Source organism: Daphnia carinata, chromosome 5 (assembly GCF_022539665.2).
Source record: "Daphnia carinata strain CSIRO-1 chromosome 5, CSIRO_AGI_Dcar_HiC_V3, whole genome shotgun sequence".
NCBI classification, from domain to species: Eukaryota; Metazoa; Arthropoda; class Branchiopoda; order Diplostraca; family Daphniidae; genus Daphnia; species Daphnia carinata.
Window position 1 is genome coordinate 8,420,810 of NC_081335.1, and position 19,718 is coordinate 8,440,527.

Here is a 19,718-nt window from a genome sequence, read left to right on the forward strand (position 1 = left end):
TTTAAATATTTAAAATTTTTGCAACAGGAAACATGTATGTGTTAATTCATTTCTCGGTAAGGTCAACGTCACTTAATAAGGAAAGTGTCTAACAAAAACAGAGTTTGCACACGTAATAGTTGGTTCAACAAGGCAAAATAAAGGTTCTATGGCTTGAAGTTTAACATGAACTGGGAAGAAAACAACCGTTGCGCAAGACTAAGTTGTGCAACGGTTCAGATAGCCAAATAATCCCGCTGGCAAACTCGGCTTGGTCTGACCTTGCGGGGATTTCCCTTTGACGAGTCTCAACTTGTTAAGTGTGCAAGGTTCCTGACAAACTTCTGTCGGTTCTTGGTTCACCAAAATTGCGCATTGGTATTAGACAAATCATAAACTGATTAGAATAACGAAAGATGGGATACCAAAATGAACGTGGAGAAAATTCGCAAGAGCGTTGCCCCTGTAAGAGATAACTTGAACCGACAATGAAAATAAAATCCTTGGCCAATGTCATTGACACTCGATCCATATTTGGATCGCATAAATAGAATGCACGTTCAACTTGATTGAAATAAAATGAATGCCAAACGAACAATTTATGCCTTATCTATACCTTATCTACAAGGACATTAGACTTTGTTTTCGAACTCCAAAATACATCATTTCCGAAACCAGATTTTTCTCCTCAATGACCCCTATTAGCATTGGGGGGTTTTATGTCAACAGGTAAAAAAAAATGAATCGCCCAAGAAAGGAGTCAACCTATTATTAAGTTGTTGTAAGTCCAGGAGCGTCCTAATTGAAGTATGAATTGCAGATTATATTAAAATCGATATTGAATTCAAAACGCAGGTGTGGCACGTGGAACTGACAATTGTTCTTGAAAAAGATTGCCATCGATGATGGAACTTAAGGATTTTTGAAGGGCATTAAACATTGTGAAACAATAGTTTTTTGGAAGGCAGTTAAGAGATCTTACAACTAAAGTAGATCAATACCGAATTTTAAAAAGGCGCATCTGCATATTAGCAATCGAACGTGCACAACCAATCACGGACAATTAAAAGGAAACACGTCAGTTGGAAAAACGGGAGAGTCTACTTTAGTAAATTCACTACCCTAGACCTATACACGTTGGTAACATCGTATTACATTTAGACACTACGAATAAAGGGCGTTTTACCCTTTCACATAACTTGAGACCAAATGAAAAAGGCAGCCTGCGCTATCCGCTGATGCCGGTATGACATTAAACCCTTATTTGGATTGAATACGTTGAATGCACTTTTGACTTGTTTTCGGACACAATGAAGAAGGTCAGCGAAATGAGAAGAACAATTTGGATAACTTGACCAATGACATCGTATAGAACTAAAAATGGTCATTAGCGAAACAAGTTTTTCTTCTTCAATAAATCTTTGGCTCGAGAGATTGTACACGTGGGTCAGGTCTGATAGAAAATTATTTAAAAAGGAAGAAGAAAAAAGACGTTCGTATGCAATGGGTGGTGACACAAACGTCCGTAGCAGCGAAATAAAAGCAAGTTGTGGCAGCACAGAAAATCAGAAGCGGCTTGTTCAGTAGGTAGGAAACATCACCTCTCCGTCGTGGAAGCGCTGAAAAAACCATCGGTGGTCAAATTGCGGTAATAATAACATCAAATAATTTCGTTAGTATTCTCAAGTTCAAAAAAATAATTTAATTATTGTGCCCAATGCGAGAATGAAATATGTGACTAAACTAATTCAAATTACGGACGAACGGCACAGGTAAAAGAACAGGAATGGCGATTGTAAATGAATTTGCATCCGTCTTGGTGGCAGCCATCGCTGTGCTGGGCACGGTTAATGGTCGTATTTATCAGACAAGCCACTCCATCGTTTTCGAAAGTATAAATCAATTTTTTAAAACATTTTATGTTCCATGTTTTAAATGTTTAAATTAAATTAGCCAGCGTCATTTTGAATTGTTAGATGAAACAATGCTAATGTTACGCCAACAACTATCTAACGTAGTCTATACATTTCTTTCTAAATGAATTAAATTTCAACAGTCGACCGGACGTGGGATGGCGCTTTTCTAGCAAAACATTTCCCATTTAGTCAATGGGATTTCATGCCAATCAAATCTTTCATGAATGGTGGTGTTGTCCCTAACTGGCAAATCCCTTTGGTTGAGCCGACCCCCGAAGTTAATTCGTACAGCATCGGCCTGCCTCCGCAACAAGGGCCGACGTTTTACAGCTGGTTGCACCATCCGTTCGTGTACGGTGGAGCCTATGCTGTTCCAGCAATCGATTCTAGAACCGGCCCGATACTCAAACAAGAATCCAAACAGAACATTCCTTGTGGCGCTGGGCCTACTGGGGATCGCATTGTCAATGGCGAGGAAGCTAAACCGAATTCTTGGCCTTTCATTGTAAGTTTTGTTTAAGCTCTTGTACTTAGCAATAAGAAAATGATTTTAAAATTAAAAAAAACGATTGACCTTCGTGCATTCCTTTTACAGGTAGGATTCACATTGCCTGGCAATAACGGGATTATTTGCGGTGGATCATTAATTTCGGAGACTAAAATTCTGACAGCGGCCCATTGTTTCGAGAAGTAAAATGTGTCGCCTATTTCTCTTTATCGATGCAGCCCATTGATTATTTTCGTATGATTCATTTTGTATAGACTGTCCATGTATATGTTGTCGCAAATGGTTGTCAAACTTGGAATGCACAAGCGTAGAGAGGATGCAGACAATCCCGATGACGCACAAATGACAAGAAGAATCAGCCGCATGACACTTCATAAAGCATACAACTCCAAAACAAATGTAAGTATCGACGTCGATATATTCTTCTCGATTTCATGCTGTAAACGAGGTGAAACAGGTAGAATGACACTGCGGCTTTACTCGTTGCACCCCGCGTATGAATTATATATAAAGATTGATTTATTATATTATTATTGCCAATTTGTATAGTACTACGATATCGCTATTGTCACAATGGACGCACCTGTCGCTTTCTCCAAAGCCATTTCGCCCGTTTGCTTGGCACCAGGAAGCAGTGAGCCCGATGTCTACGCCGAAGAAACTGCCTACATCATGGGATGGGGAGCGATAGAATCCGGTATGTAGATACACTCTTAATAACGCGTGTTCAACGCATCTTTCTTCTAAACCCTTTTCATTACTCGACCCTCCTCACCCCCGAAAAAAAAAAGAAATTACCCTTTCTGGATTAGCTTAATGTTTGTATGGTTCACATAGGGGGTGCGGGTCCGGTAAGCTTAAAGCAAGCTACCGTTCCGATCATAACGAACGAGAAGTGCAAGGAAATCTACACAGAAGCTGGCGAAATTGTCAACCATATGCTGTGTGCCGCTAGTGACGCCGCCGATACGTGCCAAGTACGAATCGCCAAGCCATTTTGAAATGTTAGCAATTTAGCCAAACAATGCGAAAATTTCTTTGTATTTATAGGGTGACAGTGGCGGTCCGCTCGTCGTGAAAACTGAAGACGGTTTATGGACGCAAGCTGGCATCGTCAGTTTTGGAAAGGGTATGGAACTTTCTTTATTGTCTCTTTTGACATCATCGAATTTGCATGACGTATTGGTTGTTTGTTTTTTTTGTTGAGATTTTATTCATGATATATTTTTTCGTATGAAGGATGCGCGAATGCCGATGCCCCTGCAGGTGTTTACACGAGAGTGAATTGGTTAAGGGGATGGATTAACGGAAACATGAAGAATTGATCGGCGTCCTTATTTATGTACATCGTCACGCGTTTCAAAGGCTACGACACGAGCCGGAAAAATGGCCAACGATTTTCGGAAAAACGATTAACTCTGAGATTCGAAATCGAAGAATCTTATTATGCCATTAATTATTGATTTACTTTTTCTTGTTTTTATTCTAAATCTTTATTTAATTTCGTTCTAAGGAGAACGTAGCTACCCAACTTCTATACTATTGTTGTTGAAATATCTTCTGACTCGGCTTACCGTTTTTAATCTTTAAATAAAACAAACAATTTCATCTCAATAAAATGTGCAAATCAACAATGTAATTCTATGGAATCGATGATTCTTCATTTGGCTTAGTTTAATTTTTGCCACAATTTTCTTATTCGTTATTGGTTAACGAATGGAAACGATTTTATACGATTCGAGTGGAGCAATTGGCTTACAGCAACGAAACGCTTTGGTATGGTAACGATAACAAAGTAATGATAACGATTTTATTATGCCGAAACTGATGAAACTGTGAGCGATTTTAGGCGACGAACTAACGAAAAAAGAAAACGAGTGATATTGGCAAAGAAGTGTAGATTGTCATGAGATTTCGCAAATTTTTCGTGCTGCATCGCATCACCTGGTTTTGTACGTTTATTTAAGGAAATTCAAATCCTCGTCAAAACAAAACCATCCAACGTCATTATCGTTTCCTTTTTCTCAAAATCTGGAAACAAACGACATCTTTTGGAATTAGTTGAAAACTGAAAAATTTTCTTTATTGCCTGCCAATTTCAGAACAGCAACTTGTTTTACCGTCAAGTCAGTCGCTGACGAAATATAAGGAATAACTTTGGTGTTTACCACTGGCGCTTTCTAGCGTGCCAGTACGTAACAGCGCTAGCGTAATGCCCCTCAAATATTCGGTTTATTTCCAAAACTCTTGATTTAGTGAAAAAAAAACAATTTTCCAGGAATCAGCATTCAATACTGAGTATATCCTGTGATATTCAACCAATTCCGATGAGCGTCAATTTTTGCAGAAAAAAAATTTAAGCCCGACTAAATAAACCCGACTAAATAAGCCCAACTTTTCATATTTTTTGCACGAACATTCGATGTAATTCAAAAACGGCTAACTTGACAAGAAAACGAGTGGCTTTTTCAGATTCAGCGTTACATTTTCATTATACTGTGTGATTTTCGTGGAGTTCCAAGAGATGTCATTTTTGGCCGATTTTGACAAAAGTGGTAAGGCTATAGCCTTTGCACTTTTTCATTTTTGGCTAAATTTTAAATTTCGCTTAAAATACATGATTTCGATTCAGAATTGAATGCTTATCACGAAAATCAAATTTATTTTTCAATTGGCCTTATGCTTTTTTAATTAAACATAAAAAACGAAAAAATAAGAAAATTCGGGCTTATTTAGTCGGGCTTAAAAAATTTTTCAGCAAAAACTGACACTCATGGGAATTGGTTGAATATCAGAGGATATACTGAAAACTGAATGCTGATTCCGGGAAAATTGCTATTTTTTTATTAAATCAGTCGTTTTTTAAATACACCGAATATTTGTCATGCGCGCCAGTACGCTACAGCGCTAGCGCGATGCAGCAGAAATATTCAATGTATTTCCAAAATGGTTGATCGAATGAAAAAAAGAACAATTTTACTGGAATCAGGATCCAATTTTGAGTATGTTCTGTGATTTTCAACGAATTCCAGCGTGTGTCAGTTTTTGCAGATTTTTGAGGGAAAATTCCCACGGTCATTTCCTTCGTTTTTTCCCGCTAAAAACATTAAATAATGAACTAATTATACATGATTTGTATTCAAAATTTTAAGAAAATCACGAATATGGGCTTAATTTTTACATGCAATGTGAAGTTTTTGAAATAAACGTAAAAAACGTGCTTACTTCGTTAGTGCGCTAGCACGCTCTGGCGCTAGCGCTACACCGCAAAAGTTATTCGCTACATTTGATCAACGACTGACTTGACGGTGTAAAAAATTACTAGTTTTAAACTGTCATTCAATAAAGAATATACTGTGGGATTTTCAACCAATTCTAAAAGATGTCGTTTTTTGAAGATTTTGAGAAAAATGAGAAGGCTATAGCCATCCCATTTTTTCATTTTTCGTAAAAACCTAAATCCAGTTAAATTTATACAATTTAGACTCGTTTCGAAACGCTGATGACAAAGGTTTACTTTGTTTTCGCGTAGGATTTGTATTTTGAAAATAAACGTAAAAATTTGTTGAAAATCTAGCACGCCAGTACGCGCTAACGCGCAGTAGCGCTAACGCACGTAGAATTTCCTATCGTTATATTGTCAAAAATGCCGACCGGTAACTGAACTTTCCAGTCTAATGAAATTTCGTAGGATAGTCAACGTACGAGCTTGTGTTGCTGGTGCTATATGAGGGGCAACCGAATCTAATAGATTTGAATCTCATTTATTTAGGCGAAATCTAACCTACAATTCGAAATGCTCGTCAAATTTCGATCAAAACAGTTAAGTTTGGTACAATTCTGAGACATGTTTTATTTTTCCAAAATTTGAAAAACAGCAAAGGGTATAGCCTTCCCACTTTTGCCGATTTTGGTCAATTCCAACTTTGGCTAAAAACACATGACACCTACTGAAAATTGAACAAGGATCACGAAAATAAGGTCCACTTTTGAAGTGAGGTCTGCATTTTTTTGTAACTAGGACGTTCTAAATAGAAACCATCATGAAATTCCGACATGTTTAAATCCTATTTGCAACGTTCAAAATGATTAATTTATGAGCCAATTCTAAACTGAAATTGAACATCCTCGTTTATTCTCAGTCTAAATGGCTGAGTTTGATTCAATACTGCGACACGTTCCAGGTTTTCAAAATGTGAAAATTAACAAATCCTTCCCACTTTTCCAATTTTGGTTTTCACGTGTTCATCATTTGCAAGTATTTAGTAATTCATTCATTGAAAACCGTAGCGCCCATTTATGTTACACAGGAACTGTTTAAGTATGCGCCTTCACTTTGTATGGAAAGTGTCTGATAGACAACATGCTTCAGCGTTCATCCTGCAAGTCAAATAAACAAGTTGTGATCACTTGAAGCTTAACGAATGGCTCTAGGCATTACGACTAGATAAAGATTCGTTAGCAAAAAAATGCCACGAGACAGGTACCGAGACACCTAGCCGTTTTATCCCGCGGGCGAAACCCCACCTGTTCCCATCAGGCAGGAATTCCTCTTCGACGAGTCTCACGCTGTTGTGTGGAACGCTGCTGTGTAAGATAAACTAACATAAGCTGACTAGGAAAATGAATTATGAGATACCAGAATGATAAACGGGAATTAACTTACATCCAGCAAATAAGACAACACTTGGCACCTACTCAAAATCGAACTAGGATCACGAAAATCAGGTTCGTTTTGAAGTGAGACTTGCATTTTTGAAAGTAGAACGTTCTAAATAGAAATCATCAGGAAATTCTAAGATGTTCAAATTCTATGTACAACTTTAAAAATGATACATTTACGCAACAATTCTAAACAGAAATTTAAAATCTCTATCGCCTATTCTAGGTCTAAATGATTGTGTTTGATTCAATACTGGGACAACATTCTTGTGAGTTCATTCTATAAGTCAAATAAACAAGGTCCTATCGCTTGAAACTCAACGAATGGCTTTAGGGATTGCGATTAGCAAAATAATCGTTAGCAACAAAGACAACGCCACGAAACCGGTAGGGAGACACCTCAAGCCGTTTTATCTCGCGGGCTAAGCTTTGCATGCCACCATCACGCGGGAATCCCCCTTCGAGTCTCACGCTGTGTGATACGTTGCTGTTAATTAAAACAAATTGATTAAGAAAATGAATTATCAGATACGAGAATGATATGGTATGGGAATTACGTCTAGCAAACAACACAAATGTTTCTAAGATTGTATTCCCATGATTGTTGTCAAAACATCGAGGAAGGTGGCACGCACGTTGTCCTTATACAAGAGAAAACTTAAAACTGGCGTGAAAAATAATGGCCTGGGCTAATGTTATTGACATCCAATCCAAATTAGGATTCCTTAACGAATGAATGCACCACTTGATTCATGATTTTTCATGAAGGCAAACCAAATCGAATAATTTTCATATACCTTGTCAGCAGTGGAGTGTTTAACGGTCCCCCACAAAAGCAAACAAAGCGCAAAGCAGTACGTTCCCAGCAAAGAACTGACTATCTTCTATAATTCATTGAAAGAACGTGTTTTTGCATATTGGTAATCGAACGTACGCAACCAAATTTGAACTGATTATGGTAAAATAAACTGTGTGAACTGCAAAAAAAAATAAAAATTGCCCTACGATTTCATTTGTTTGTGGTCACCTCACAAATACATGGACACATTTTGGCAACACCGAATTTCTTAGCTGTGGGCAACCCAAGTGAGAAAATTTGAAAAGGCATTACCCCTAACAGATAACTTGATCCAAGATTTTCAATGCAACACGTGCTGTTTGGCGTCGGTGACATTGAAACCCAATTTTAATTATACATTGAAAGCCTTTGTTTGATACGGATGAGAAGATGAAGGTCAACGAAATGCGAACTTCTTGTTCAGGAGTCTCATCAATCTTATTAAACCATAATTGTTACTAAACAAGTTTTGCCTTTGCAATGCCCTTTTGGCTTGAATTATTGCAAACGTGGTCGAAAAGAAAAGAAAAGAACAAAAGAGCCAAAGTAAGTGATACAGCTACAGTCCGAGTGTATAGCTGCGTATAAAAAGCGCACGACCGCTATGGCTGGTTCAACAGATAAGAAACACCTCTCCTTCGTGGAAGCGCATCGAAAACATTGGTGGCAATTTGAGGTAATAATTTCAAACATTAAGTCAATGAATTTCGCTAGTATTTAGTATATAGCAACAATGAAATATTTGATTAAACTAATTTCAATATTATGCCACGCATGTTCGATAGAAACAATGAGAAGAACGACATTCACTGCGTTCGGAGCCGTCTTTGTGGCAACCATCGCTATGCTGGGCACAGTTAACGGCCGCGTTTATCAGACAAACGACTCCATCGTTTTCGAAAGTATCACTTATTTAAAAACAATCATTTTCTATAACATATTTTAATAATTACAGTATATTTTTTAAATGCCATGCGTCATTGTTAAATTGTTAGATGACCAACGCTGACGTTCTTACAACAGTAATTTGAATAAAGTCTATACATTTTTTTTTATTGTTTGAAATTCCAATAGTCGACCGGACGTCGGATGGCGTTTTTCTCGCAAAGAGTTTCCCCCGTAGCCAATCGGATTTTGTGCCATTAAAAACTTTCTTGAATGGTGGCATGGTCCCTAATTGGCACATCCCCTTGGTTGTACCGAACCCACAAGTGAATTCGTACAGCATCGGTCTGCCTCCGCGGCAAGGGCTGACTTTTTACAGCTGGTTGCACCATCCGTTCGGATACGGTGGAGCCTATCCTGTTCCGGCAATCGGTTCTACGGCCGGCCAGACGCTCAAATCAGAAACCAAACAGAAATCTGCTTGCCACTTTGGCCGCATTGCCAGTGGCACGGAAGCTAAACCGAATTCTTGGCCTTTCATGGTAATTTTTGGTTTTAGCTCTTATACTTTGCACTAAGATAAAAAAAATTGTCAAATGAAAAACCGGTTGAATTTCGTCCGTTCCTTGCACAGGTAGCCTTCATGTCCGCTATCGATAGGAGAGTCGAATGTGGCGGATCTTTAATTTCGGAAAATAAAATTTTGACAGCGGCCAATTGTTTTGAACAGTAAGATATTGGCCACCAATTACTTGAATTGTTGTACGTCATCAGCAAGTGCTTCCATATGATTTCTAATGATTTGTTGCTCTTTTCTTAACTCGTTTGTATAGATTGTCCATGTTTGAGATATCGATCTTGGTTGTGAGACTTGGAATGCACACGACTGGAGAATTTTATGGCCAACCGCATGACGCGCAAATGACGAGGAGAATCAGCCGCGTGGCAATTCATAAAGCATATAATGCACAGAATTCTGTGAGTTCTGTTTGACCTACTAAAATTCGTGTCGATATATTATGTGCACGATTTCTTCCATTGGCGTTTTTCTTCTACACAGCGTGTTCAACTTTTGAATGTGGAATTGGCTCACAAATGTTTTTCTTCCTTTGCCAATTTGTATAGTACTACGATATCGCCGTTTTAACAATGGACACGCCCGTCACTTTCTCGAAAGCCATTTCGCCCGTCTGTTTGCCCACAGCAAGTAATAACGTCGACATCTTCGCCGGAAAGACTGGCCAGATCATGGGATGGGGAGACCTAGAAACCGGTACGTATAAGAACCTTTTGTAAATGACATTCGAAAATTCCTCAAAATTTCAAAAACATGAGAATTAATTTTTTTAAATATCCCAAAAACGAATTCAACCCCACTCGACAAACGGCGTCTATTTGAATCACATTTTCATGTTGGTTTGGATCATACAGGCGCTACTTGCACCCTTACATTACATGAAGCTTCCGTCCCGATCCTCACGAACGCCCAATGCAGGGCAATCTACCCAGATCCTGACAAAATTGCTGACCATATGCTGTGTACCAGTGCTGACACATCTGGTGCATGTCCGGTATGAATCGTAAAGTCCTTTTAAAATTTCAACAATCAACCATAATCAACGAAAATGTCTTCGTATACCTAAAGGGTGATAGAGGCGGTCCGATCGTGGTGAAATCAGCGACGGACAATCGTTGGTGCATAGCCGGTGTCATTAGTTGGGGAAATGGTACGTCTAGCCTTTCTATATCGCATGAAACACTTGTATATCATCGAATTTTTGTTACGCGTTTGCTTTGCGCGTGTTGATTTTATTATTTTTTTATTGCTCATTCTATACGTAGGATGCGACAAGGCAACTTACCCGGCAGGTGTTTACACGAAGGTGACTTTGCTAAGAAGCTGGATTAACCAGAACATGAGGAACTGATCTGTATGATTATTTTATACACCGGCACGCATTCCAAAAAACCATGACACGACACAACAAAAGGGCTTGGATATTGCAAAAACATTACTACATTACTATAAGACTGGAAATTGCAAACTTTGCGCCGTTAAAGATTGATTTTTCCTATTCTATTATTAAAAATTCATTGGATTTCAATGCATGAGGATCACTTTTTAAAGGCGGAAATGTCTTCTTTCCCGACCGAGTTTTATTTATTATTTTAAACAAATTTGATCTGAATAAAAATGCAAATCAAAAATAAAATTCGATGGACCTAACGATTCTTCCAAAAGATGTCGTTTTCTGAAGATTTTGAGAAAAATGGAAGGGTATATAGCCTTCTCACTTTTTCATTGTTCGCAAAAACCTAAATTTTGTGAAACGTAAACAGTTTAAACCCACAATCAAGCGGATGATGCCAGTGGATTTTGTTTTGGCGTAGGGTTTATATTTCCTAAAATAAACGTAAAAAACAAGTTTAAAAAATAACGCGCCAGTACGCTTAGCGCTAGCGTGATGCAGCAGAAATATTCGGTTTACTTCCAAAATGGTTGACATAATAAATAAAATTATAATTTTATCGGAATCAGTATTCAAGTTTGAGTATATCCTTTGATATTCAACCAATTCAGATGATTGCCGGTTTTTGCAGAAAATGTTTTTAAGCCCGACTAAATAAGCCCGACTTTTCTTGTTTTTGCACGAATATCCGGTGTGATTCAAAAACGGCTAACTTGACAAGAAAATGACTGGCTTTTTCTGAATCAGCGTTAAATTTTGATTGTACTGTGTGATTTTCATGGAATTCCAAGAGATGTCATTTTTGGCCGATTTTGACAAAAGTGGTAAGGCTATAGCCTTTGCACTTTTTCATTTTTGGCTAAATTTTAAATTTCGCTTAAAATACATTATTTCCATTCAGAATTGAATGCTTATTACGGAAAGCAAATTTATTTTCCAATTGGCCTTATGCTTTTTTAATTAAACATAAAAAACGAAAAAATAAGAAAATTCGGGCTTATTTAGTCGGGCTTAAAAAATTTTTCAGCAAAAACTGACACTCATCGGAATTGGTTGAATATCACAGGATATATTCAAAATTGCATGCTGTTTCTGAGAAAACTGCTATTTTGTTCATTAACTCAATCTTTTTTTAAGATACACCAAATGTTTGTCACGCGCGCCAGTACGCTACAGCGCTAGCGCGATGTGGCAGAAATATTCAGTGTGTTTCCGAAATGGTTGCGCGCTACACTCAAAAGTTATTCGTTACATTTGACCAACGACTGACTTGACGATGAAAACAATTACCAATTTGAAACTGACATTCAATGAAGAATACAATGAGTGATTTTCAATCAATTCAAAAAGATTGATTTTTTTTCTAAATCTAATTAAATTTCTATTACTTAGGCTCGTAATCAAACGCTGACGACGGCAGTTTACATTGTTTTCCCGGAGGATTTGTATTTTTGAAAATAAACGTAAAAAACCTGTTGAAAAACTAGCGCGCCAGTACGCGATGGCGCTAGCGCGATACAGCACAAAAATTCGGTTCGCAGTATTGCAACATGTTCATTTAACTGGAATGGTGTAATTCTTGTATACTTTGAAAAAAAAAAAAACAACAAATTGTTATTGATTTGAGCCTGTTACACGAAACCGGAAAAAAAACAAAAAAAAACAATGACATTCATGGAAGATATTCCTTAAAATATATACGATAAAAGACAAAGCAAATGTGCTAAAGGATGTCGGTCGAGCTTGGAGTCTTACAGACGATTATGCCCAGTGACTGGAGCCTGTAATAGGCTTCGTTACTATCCGACCAAGCGTCTGCATCGAGCCGAACGATGGACGAAGCGGCCGATTGGCTCAGTCGGAAGCCAACGGCCGGACAATCGTTTAATCGTGGATTGGCTAAATGCTGCACGTTGTGAGCAAGGGACACGCTGCTCTTATTAACGCCGAGGTTGATGATGATGTCGGCTGCATCCTCTTCGTCGGGCACTTGCTTCTCCGTGATGCTGGCCCATCGGCGATGAGGCCAACTGCTGGGACTGACCGACCTGCCACCCATCAGCGCATCGTGCTCGTCCTCGCTGTCGCTACTTTCGCTTACATTCGTCCTCCTATATTATAAGTCCACACTTTTTCAAACGCTATCCATTCATTATGATTATGTTTTCACCTTAATTGCGATGGAAAAGCCGATGTGATGAGGTACAGATCGTCCGTTTGGACCTCAACTGAACGCAGCTGTTGCTTGCCTTCCAGCAACGGCCTCGAACTGTTGCTCATTTTCAAACTACTGGAATCTGTGCCATTTGATTCTTAATTATTTCAAACTCCATCGAGGCACAATTATTTAAAAATAATATATAACTTTTACCTGCAACTAGATCCAATTGACTGCCAAAGGCCCGACGCAGGAACGTCATGTTCGTCCTACTTTTGCTATCTGCGTTCGTACCTGGCGCTTGATCAGCCGGAAGACCGTGATGCATCGATTTAGTGCTACTGCTAATGACCCAATTAAAAGAATAGAACACGAACGAAAATGAATAGATAATTTAAACAGATAAACGTTATGTTTTTCATACTCGTTTGTTAAGCGATTCGATGTCACTCGGCTGACATTCCCGCGTTGCGGTCCATCTCCCCTGCGATGTGCAAAGAAGAAAGTGAACATAAATCAAACGCGAAAGGTTAATAGGTTCAATGATAAAGACCAGCTTTGATCGTGATTTGTAATTGAGCTGCCACGATTTGTAGATTGAGTAGCGTGATTGCTCGAGCTGCTGAACGCGCTCGACTGGTTCGCGTTGTACTTCATCTGCTGATTGTTACAGATCATTTAAAACGTTAACGAACCCAACTTGAAATCGATTGCGTTTGGATCGTACCGTCCCGCCGACGATGTGGATGCGCAGGTCGGCGGACGTGGTGAAAGCCGACCGGTTGTTCTTCTCCGGTTTGCAGATGATGATGTAGAGTTTCGGTCCGAAGAGTAAAATGAGCGTGACGACGGCGCTGAGGGAGACGCACATGCAGAGCGTGATCGTCTTGGACTCGTTGCCGCTGAAATAAATGGGGACGAAGGCGACCCAGATGACGCAGGTCGTGTACCTTTGTGTTTTTGAAAAAAACATGAATTGAATTTGAATTTGAATCTCCCCTCCCCCGCCTTTCAAAAGTGAATGTGTACAGTACATGGCGAAGCCGATGAATTTGGCCTCGTTGAAATTCTCTGGCAAGTTGCGCGTCTTGACGGCGTAGACGGTGCACATGCCGATGAGGAAGAAATCGAATCCGAGCGGAGCGATGAGACCGCGCGTCGTCGTGTTGCAAATGACGAGGACGCGCGATCGAGACGGGAAGAATTTGACGGCGTCGGCCGGTTCCATGATGAGCATCGAGACGATGAGCATCACTTCAACTCCAATCATGGTCATCGTTATTAAAATCTAAATCATTTCAAACATTTGAAATTCATTCATTTTTTAGTGAATCATTTGAAACAAAAAATGGCCGACCTGAGCGGTGAGCGATAGCCATCGTGATTTGCGCGTGCAAATTCGTTTCTTACTGCCGGCCAAGATGCGAGCGATCCTGTTCGTCTTGGTCAGCAGGGCGGCGAAGATGAGCGAGAAACTGAAGCCGGGCAGGATGCGCGACAGCGTGCAGCTCAGCTTGGACGGCACGGCCAATAGGGGGAAGGTGGTCAGGTAGCAGAGGGCCATGCCGACTAGGATAATGTACGTCAATTCCCTGGTGGAGGCTTTGACCACCGGCGTGTTGTTGTGCCAGGCGAAGACGGCGGCAGTGGCCAGCGTCGCCAATAGGCCGACGACCGACAGCGTCACGGCGACGATCGATTGCGAGTCGCTCCACTTGTTCAACTCGGCCGTAATTTCTTTGCACTCTGCGTTTAGGGCATTTGACTATTTTAGTGAGATGATCTAGAGTTTGAAATCTTAGGGAAGAAATTGATTCTGGCAAGAACATTTGCATGTGCCATCAACGGCGTTTCGTTCATCAGGGGGAAACATTCTAGAACATGGCATTCAATCATTCGTTATTTGTTATTCAATCCATGCTCAGCTGACAGTAAATTGAGATGCAATTATTGTTGAAGCTCGACACGTACGCGAAGGACTACAGGGCGTCCGTGTACACACCACTAGAGTCAACAGTTTTTTTTTGTTTTTTTTGTTTTTTTTTCCTTTCTTTTTACCCAAAGAGTGAGGGTATATGGTAATGAGGAACGAAGTGATGGCCCCATCCTACATACACTGACGTTGATTTAGTTATGTCTTTTCTTTTTCTTTTCGATTTATTTAGCGCTTGGTTGCGTCTGATGGATGTGTGGGCGAACTGTACGAGTCGATCGCAATGCGCATTGCTATAAAACTAACGCCATGTAATTGTTTTCTCTTTTTGTGTTTGGAGTTTGTACCGTTGGTGAGCAAATCGGGCCAGTATCCCCACTGGCAATCCTGGCAGGCCGTCTCGTTGAGGACGCGCTGGTGAGGCTCGCACGGAACGCACTGCCAGCAACAGCTCAACTCTTTCTGAATAATCTGACAAACCAAAGATCCACGTTAATTCAATTGAAAAGAAGAAGATCAGACATGCATTGCAATGTCATTCTTTCGATTTGAAATGCGATAACATTCTCGCCTTCATCGTAAACTCTGTTGTTTACGGATGTTGAGTTCTAGTTTAGAACCAATGGCAGCTGCCTGTTTTTTTTTTTGTTTTGTTTTTTTCTATCGGGTTGGGGTGTCTGTTAAGTTTGTTATCATGGCAAATGGAATGGAAACAATAACACAAGGCACCTACACGTACACGCACGTCTGTCCAAATATTGACGGCTAGATTGAAACGCGACAACCGGCTTCTGTGTTTAGTTCGATCACGTCACAGGGTCTCTTACAACCAAACAAGTTTTTTTCACTGTAATGCATTTGGCCTTTAGCGTAGCTGTTATGTAATTAAAACAAAAAAAAAAGGACGGGGAACACCTGCGCAGCTTTGAAACTAAATGTCGATTGAATTTGACATTTTTAAAAGGTCAACTTGTGGGCGTTTGTTTGTTTTTTCTCTAAAGAAGGTCACCACGCGCTACATAATTTATAGAAACTTGGAGGCGTTGACCATAACGACGGGAGGAAGGTGGGTTTGTTCCCCACCCCCCTTCTTTTTTGTCCGCTAGTCGAAGTCTACACATCAAGACTGGTTTTCTTTAAATACATCTCGTCAGGTCGGCTGAACAAAGAACACGACGTGGCCGCCAACCGATAAATGAATTACAGATCACGCGTGCATCAAAACTAATCTTTAAAAAAAATAAGAAAAAAGAATGTTCATAAATATCTAATAATCCCAGCATTTTTCCTTTAGATAACATAAGACTTGAATACGTATATTCACCACGCAATTCCACGCTGACAAGACTGAACGAATTGGGTATACGTCAGTTAAACTAATCAATGATTCTTGTTCCCTCTCTCTCTCTTCTGTACACACGCGTGTGCGTGCATATACAATTCAAGTCTAATGACATATAAGGCATTAGGCAATTTATTATGACCCCACGAAGCTTGACACAGGCGTTTTATACTAAGCTAAATGAAAGCTGGAATGAGAAAAAGCCAAGCAAACTCTTAAACTATTCAATTGGCAATCAAATTTGTATCACCTTGATTTGGCCGTTTTGGCACGGCTCCGAACAGACGGACGTGACCATCTTTGCCGGCCAATCGGGCATGTCCAGCGTCCCGTTTTTCCAGCTGCCGATCTGGGCGTAGCCGTACTGTTGCACCACGCTATGATTGCTCGATGACACATTCAACTCGTGACGTTGGTAATTCATGATGTCGTACCATCCGGGCGGATTGCCGTTCGAATCAAACTGCACCGTCTCCGTGCCGTAAGGGAAACTGACATTCAACAAATGATCCTTTTGCACACACGAAAAAATCATCAAAACAATTGAAAACGAACATCCAAAACGAAATTACCCTCAACAGAGATCCGTCGATGGGCAACATGTCTGGACACATGCCCGAACTGTTCGTTCCGCACACGCTCTGTTGCAGGTGATGCAACGCCCAGGCCATGGCCATCGTCGCTTTGATAACGAAGCCCATCTTCGTGTCTTGTTTGTACCTGCCTCGAAGGCTCTCTTCTCCCGTGCATAATTTCTTGGCGTTACCTGCCACTTGAACGGGACGCAACGAACGGTTGGCAGCCGCCGTGGTAGTAATAGGCGCACTGGAGTCCGGTAAAACGCAATCGAACCGGTGCTCCCAGAATTCCTGGAACCAAGGGTTCCTGGCTCTGGTGGCCGCGTCCGGTTTCAGTGCAAAGTAATCGCGATCGAACGAAGCTACCGGTGGAGAATGGATTCGTATGGATATCCCTCCTTCTGCCTCGGCTTCGTAGCCTTGCACGACGTCTAACCGGTCAGCCCATCCATCGCTGTCCGTTTCGTACATACGAAAAAGAAAAAAAAATCAATAGAAAATCAAAAACATGATGTACCAATGGATACAGGGCAAAGTGGGGGGCGTGTTTAATCACATTGTTCAATGTTTTTGTGAAAGAAAACAAAAAGAAAAACGCACCTGCCGACGAGGAGGAAGTGACCCGTGTGATTGAACCGCCTGATGGCCTTCAATATGGCATTGACCGTTTCGCCCTCGCAGAAACAGACGATAACACGGGCTTTTGGCTCTTCGAGTATTCGCGTCATGAGCCGGTCGTACTCGCCGTCGGCGTCGTTGCTCAAAATCGAATATTCTTTGGCGATGCAGATGCCCTCTCTATCGGCGTATTCGCGGAAGACCTGCAGGCCGCTCTGCCCGTAACTTCCTTCCGTGCTGACGGCCGAGACGTAGGTCCAGTTGTACTTTTGAACGATCTGGAGCATAGCCCTTGCCTGGAGCTCGTCGGGCGGGACGACGCGGAGGAAATAGCGGAATCGGTTCTTGTCGCTGAGGTCGCGACTGGTGGCGCTGTAGCCAATCTGCGGAATGTGGAACAGCTGCAAGAGATTCTGCACTTGGATGCTGACGGCGCTCGAGCCCGGCCCTATGACGCCCACAAGAACTTTGCGACGCTTGTTGTTCGTTGTTGTTGTTGAACAGGATTCTTTGTTCTTCTTAGAACAAGCTGACGGATGCACAGGTGGCGCTGGTGATGTCATCGTTTGGTAATGGCTGTAGCCGCTGGACGTGGTCGTGGCGGCCGCCGGCGATGCGGCAACAGCGTCTCGGATGAATTCCAACGTCTGTTCCAGCGCTACGGGAGCGTACCAGCAGTCGTCGCGGATCTCGACGCCCAAGCGGATGCCCGGAAGGATAGTCGGGTCGGCGTTGATCCGCTCGATCGTCTGGAAAGTCGCTTCGGCCCGTTGAATGCCGTACTCTTCCCAGATGCGTCCGCAGGTCCTCATGTGCGCCGATTTCTGGTCGGGTTGCTCGTGCATCGAAAACAGGTAGCCGATCGTCATGTCCCCATCTAAAATGGCCGTTTTCCTCTGCGTCCACTGGCCGTCAGTCACTCGACCCTGCAAAACCGTGGCCATCCACAAGACGGCGATCATCGGCAGCATTTCCAAAACAATCACCAGTCTCGTCTGAGTGAAGCTCAACGACAATGTCCATGTGCGGTGCATTCAAAAGCGTCCGCCAGACTCCTGGTCAAATGACGTCATTTTGCAATTGAATTTTCAAATCACACAACTGGGACCAAACTGCGTGCTACACATCGACAAATAGTAGACCATAATGTCTGTGCTACGCGAGCTGGAACTCGACTGACCCTTCTACTAGCGGATGGTCTCTAGAAACATGGGGGGGGGGGATAGTGCTGACAAAAGGGGTTTCGGGATTCTGCGCACTACATCCTGCCATAAACAACAGGTATACGAAGAATAATTATAGAAATTGGAGACGGCCACATCTTCATATCTTTGTCCGTTCATTGCAAGAGCCCGTCATTATCGTCCAAAAAATTGTAACGAAACTGCAATGTCCTTCGCCTTAAGATTCAGTTTCTGTTTATGTCATACACACTATACAAACGTAGTGTTACGCGAGCTGTACATGACGCAATATGAGCTGTCTAATATAAGATGGTAGACCTTTTGTCCGTTCAAACCATGACGGATAACTGTGCTGGCCGTCAATCGATCTGCATAGAGTTGGTGGAAACAGACGAGATTGTTAACGCAGATGACACGTTTTGGGACGTGGCCAGTAGATATTGCAAAAAAAAAGAAAAGGGGTAGATCCCTTTATGTATCTCTTATTTTGATGTGCAGTCGTATATATCGATTACGACTCGTCATTATAGCAAAGACTATATCGAATCACATGCGGGACAGCAGCTTTCTTTTCAGTCGATAACATTCAGCACATAAACATGCAGAATTTTCTCCTTCGACGTGCATTAGAATTGATGAGCTTCAATTCACGTTATTGCGGGGCTGGGGGGGGGGATAACAAATGGAAATAACAACTGGCGGTTCAGCTCTTGACGTGATTGAACGGTACGCGCTAATTGCTAAACGCTGTTGACTTTTCTCACGCTGGCTAGATCGCCTTAGGCTGTGCCTGTACATCACGACCCTATTGTGTTGTCTCTTACCAAACGATCGACATATCGCAAAACAAAAGGGCTGCCTTTGTGCTCTGTTTGCCAGGAGATTTGATTCCTATATAAATATAGGCCAGCGTGAACACACAACAGACTGTTGAACATTAGCCTCGCCTATTGTACAATCGTCGCCGATTGTTGTGCATAGATTAGTTCTTCCTACGCGGCCAATGTCTTTGTTATCTACACACGCGCCTCTCTACACGCGAGATTGAAATACGTTGAGCTCATCGTTGAAGACGTACACGTCGATTTGTGCGGTTGCAGGGGTTCATCGTAAAAGGTAATGCAAAAACAAGGATCACATACGATTA

The 19,718-nt window shown here is 41.3% G+C and overlaps 3 protein-coding genes across 4 annotated transcripts; 2 read left to right on the forward strand and 1 right to left on the reverse strand.

Moving 5' to 3' along the window:
- The first annotated feature begins 1,759 nt into the window (after positions 1-1,759).
- Positions 1,760-3,829, forward strand: LOC130703089 (chymotrypsin B-like). Its single transcript, XM_059495452.1, has 8 exons — positions 1,760-1,871; positions 2,036-2,400; positions 2,491-2,585; positions 2,658-2,802; positions 2,953-3,100; positions 3,241-3,380; positions 3,454-3,532; positions 3,643-3,829. Exons 1-8 carry the CDS (start codon positions 1,766-1,768, stop codon positions 3,726-3,728), a joined length of 1,164 nt encoding a protein of 387 aa, XP_059351435.1. The 5' UTR covers positions 1,760-1,765; the 3' UTR covers positions 3,729-3,829.
- A 4,864-nt stretch (positions 3,830-8,693) lies between these two features.
- On the forward strand, positions 8,694-10,084 carry LOC130702801 (serine protease 48-like). Its single transcript, XM_057524414.2, has 5 exons — positions 8,694-8,805; positions 8,978-9,330; positions 9,423-9,517; positions 9,622-9,766; positions 9,914-10,084. The coding sequence occupies exons 1-5, from the start codon at positions 8,694-8,696 to the stop codon at positions 10,082-10,084; spliced, it is 876 nt and encodes a 291-aa protein (XP_057380397.2).
- A 2,189-nt stretch (positions 10,085-12,273) lies between these two features.
- Positions 12,274-18,487, reverse strand: LOC130702899 (metabotropic glutamate receptor 1-like). Of its 2 annotated transcripts, none has more exons than XM_057524514.2 (12): positions 17,370-18,487; positions 16,764-17,223; positions 16,442-16,702; positions 15,197-15,320; positions 14,274-14,662; positions 13,951-14,204; positions 13,644-13,866; positions 13,470-13,576; positions 13,341-13,400; positions 13,130-13,260; positions 12,929-13,055; positions 12,274-12,869 (listed from the first exon to the last, which is right to left on the reverse strand). In XM_057524514.2, exons 1-12 carry the CDS (start codon positions 18,419-18,421, stop codon positions 12,482-12,484), a joined length of 3,576 nt encoding a protein of 1,191 aa, XP_057380497.1. In that variant the 5' UTR covers positions 18,422-18,487; the 3' UTR covers positions 12,274-12,481. The 2 variants fall into 2 exon arrangements, with proteins under 2 accessions (XP_057380497.1, XP_059351497.1); XM_059495514.1 differs by having other exon boundaries at positions 12,275-12,869; positions 13,470-13,573; positions 17,370-18,486.
- Between the last annotated feature and the right edge of the window lie 1,231 nt (positions 18,488-19,718).

Excerpts from the sequence above, each read along its gene's own strand:
- LOC130703089 (XM_059495452.1), top strand. The coding sequence starts at position 1,766 with ATGGCGATTGTAAATGAATTTGCATCCGTCTTGGTGGCAGCCATCGCT. Across the intron at positions 3,381-3,453 it reads ACGCCGCCGATACGTGCCAA|GGTGACAGTGGCGGTCCGCT; the intron begins GTACGAATCGCC and ends TTGTATTTATAG. Across the intron at positions 3,533-3,642 it reads CATCGTCAGTTTTGGAAAGG|GATGCGCGAATGCCGATGCC; the intron begins GTATGGAACTTT and ends TTTCGTATGAAG.
- LOC130702801 (XM_057524414.2), top strand. The coding sequence starts at position 8,694 with ATGAGAAGAACGACATTCACTGCGTTCGGAGCCGTCTTTGTGGCAACC. Across the intron at positions 9,331-9,422 it reads CGAATTCTTGGCCTTTCATG|GTAGCCTTCATGTCCGCTAT; the intron begins GTAATTTTTGGT and ends TTCCTTGCACAG. Across the intron at positions 9,518-9,621 it reads GCGGCCAATTGTTTTGAACA|ATTGTCCATGTTTGAGATAT; the intron begins GTAAGATATTGG and ends TCGTTTGTATAG.
- LOC130702899 (XM_057524514.2), bottom strand. The coding sequence starts at position 18,421 with ATGCACCGCACATGGACATTGTCGTTGAGCTTCACTCAGACGAGACTG. Across the intron at positions 14,205-14,273 it reads GGCTATCGCTCACCGCTCAG|ATTTTAATAACGATGACCAT; the intron begins GTCGGCCATTTT and ends GAAATGATTTAG. Across the intron at positions 13,056-13,129 it reads TCAATTGGATCTAGTTGCAG|ATTCCAGTAGTTTGAAAATG; the intron begins GTAAAAGTTATA and ends CAAATGGCACAG.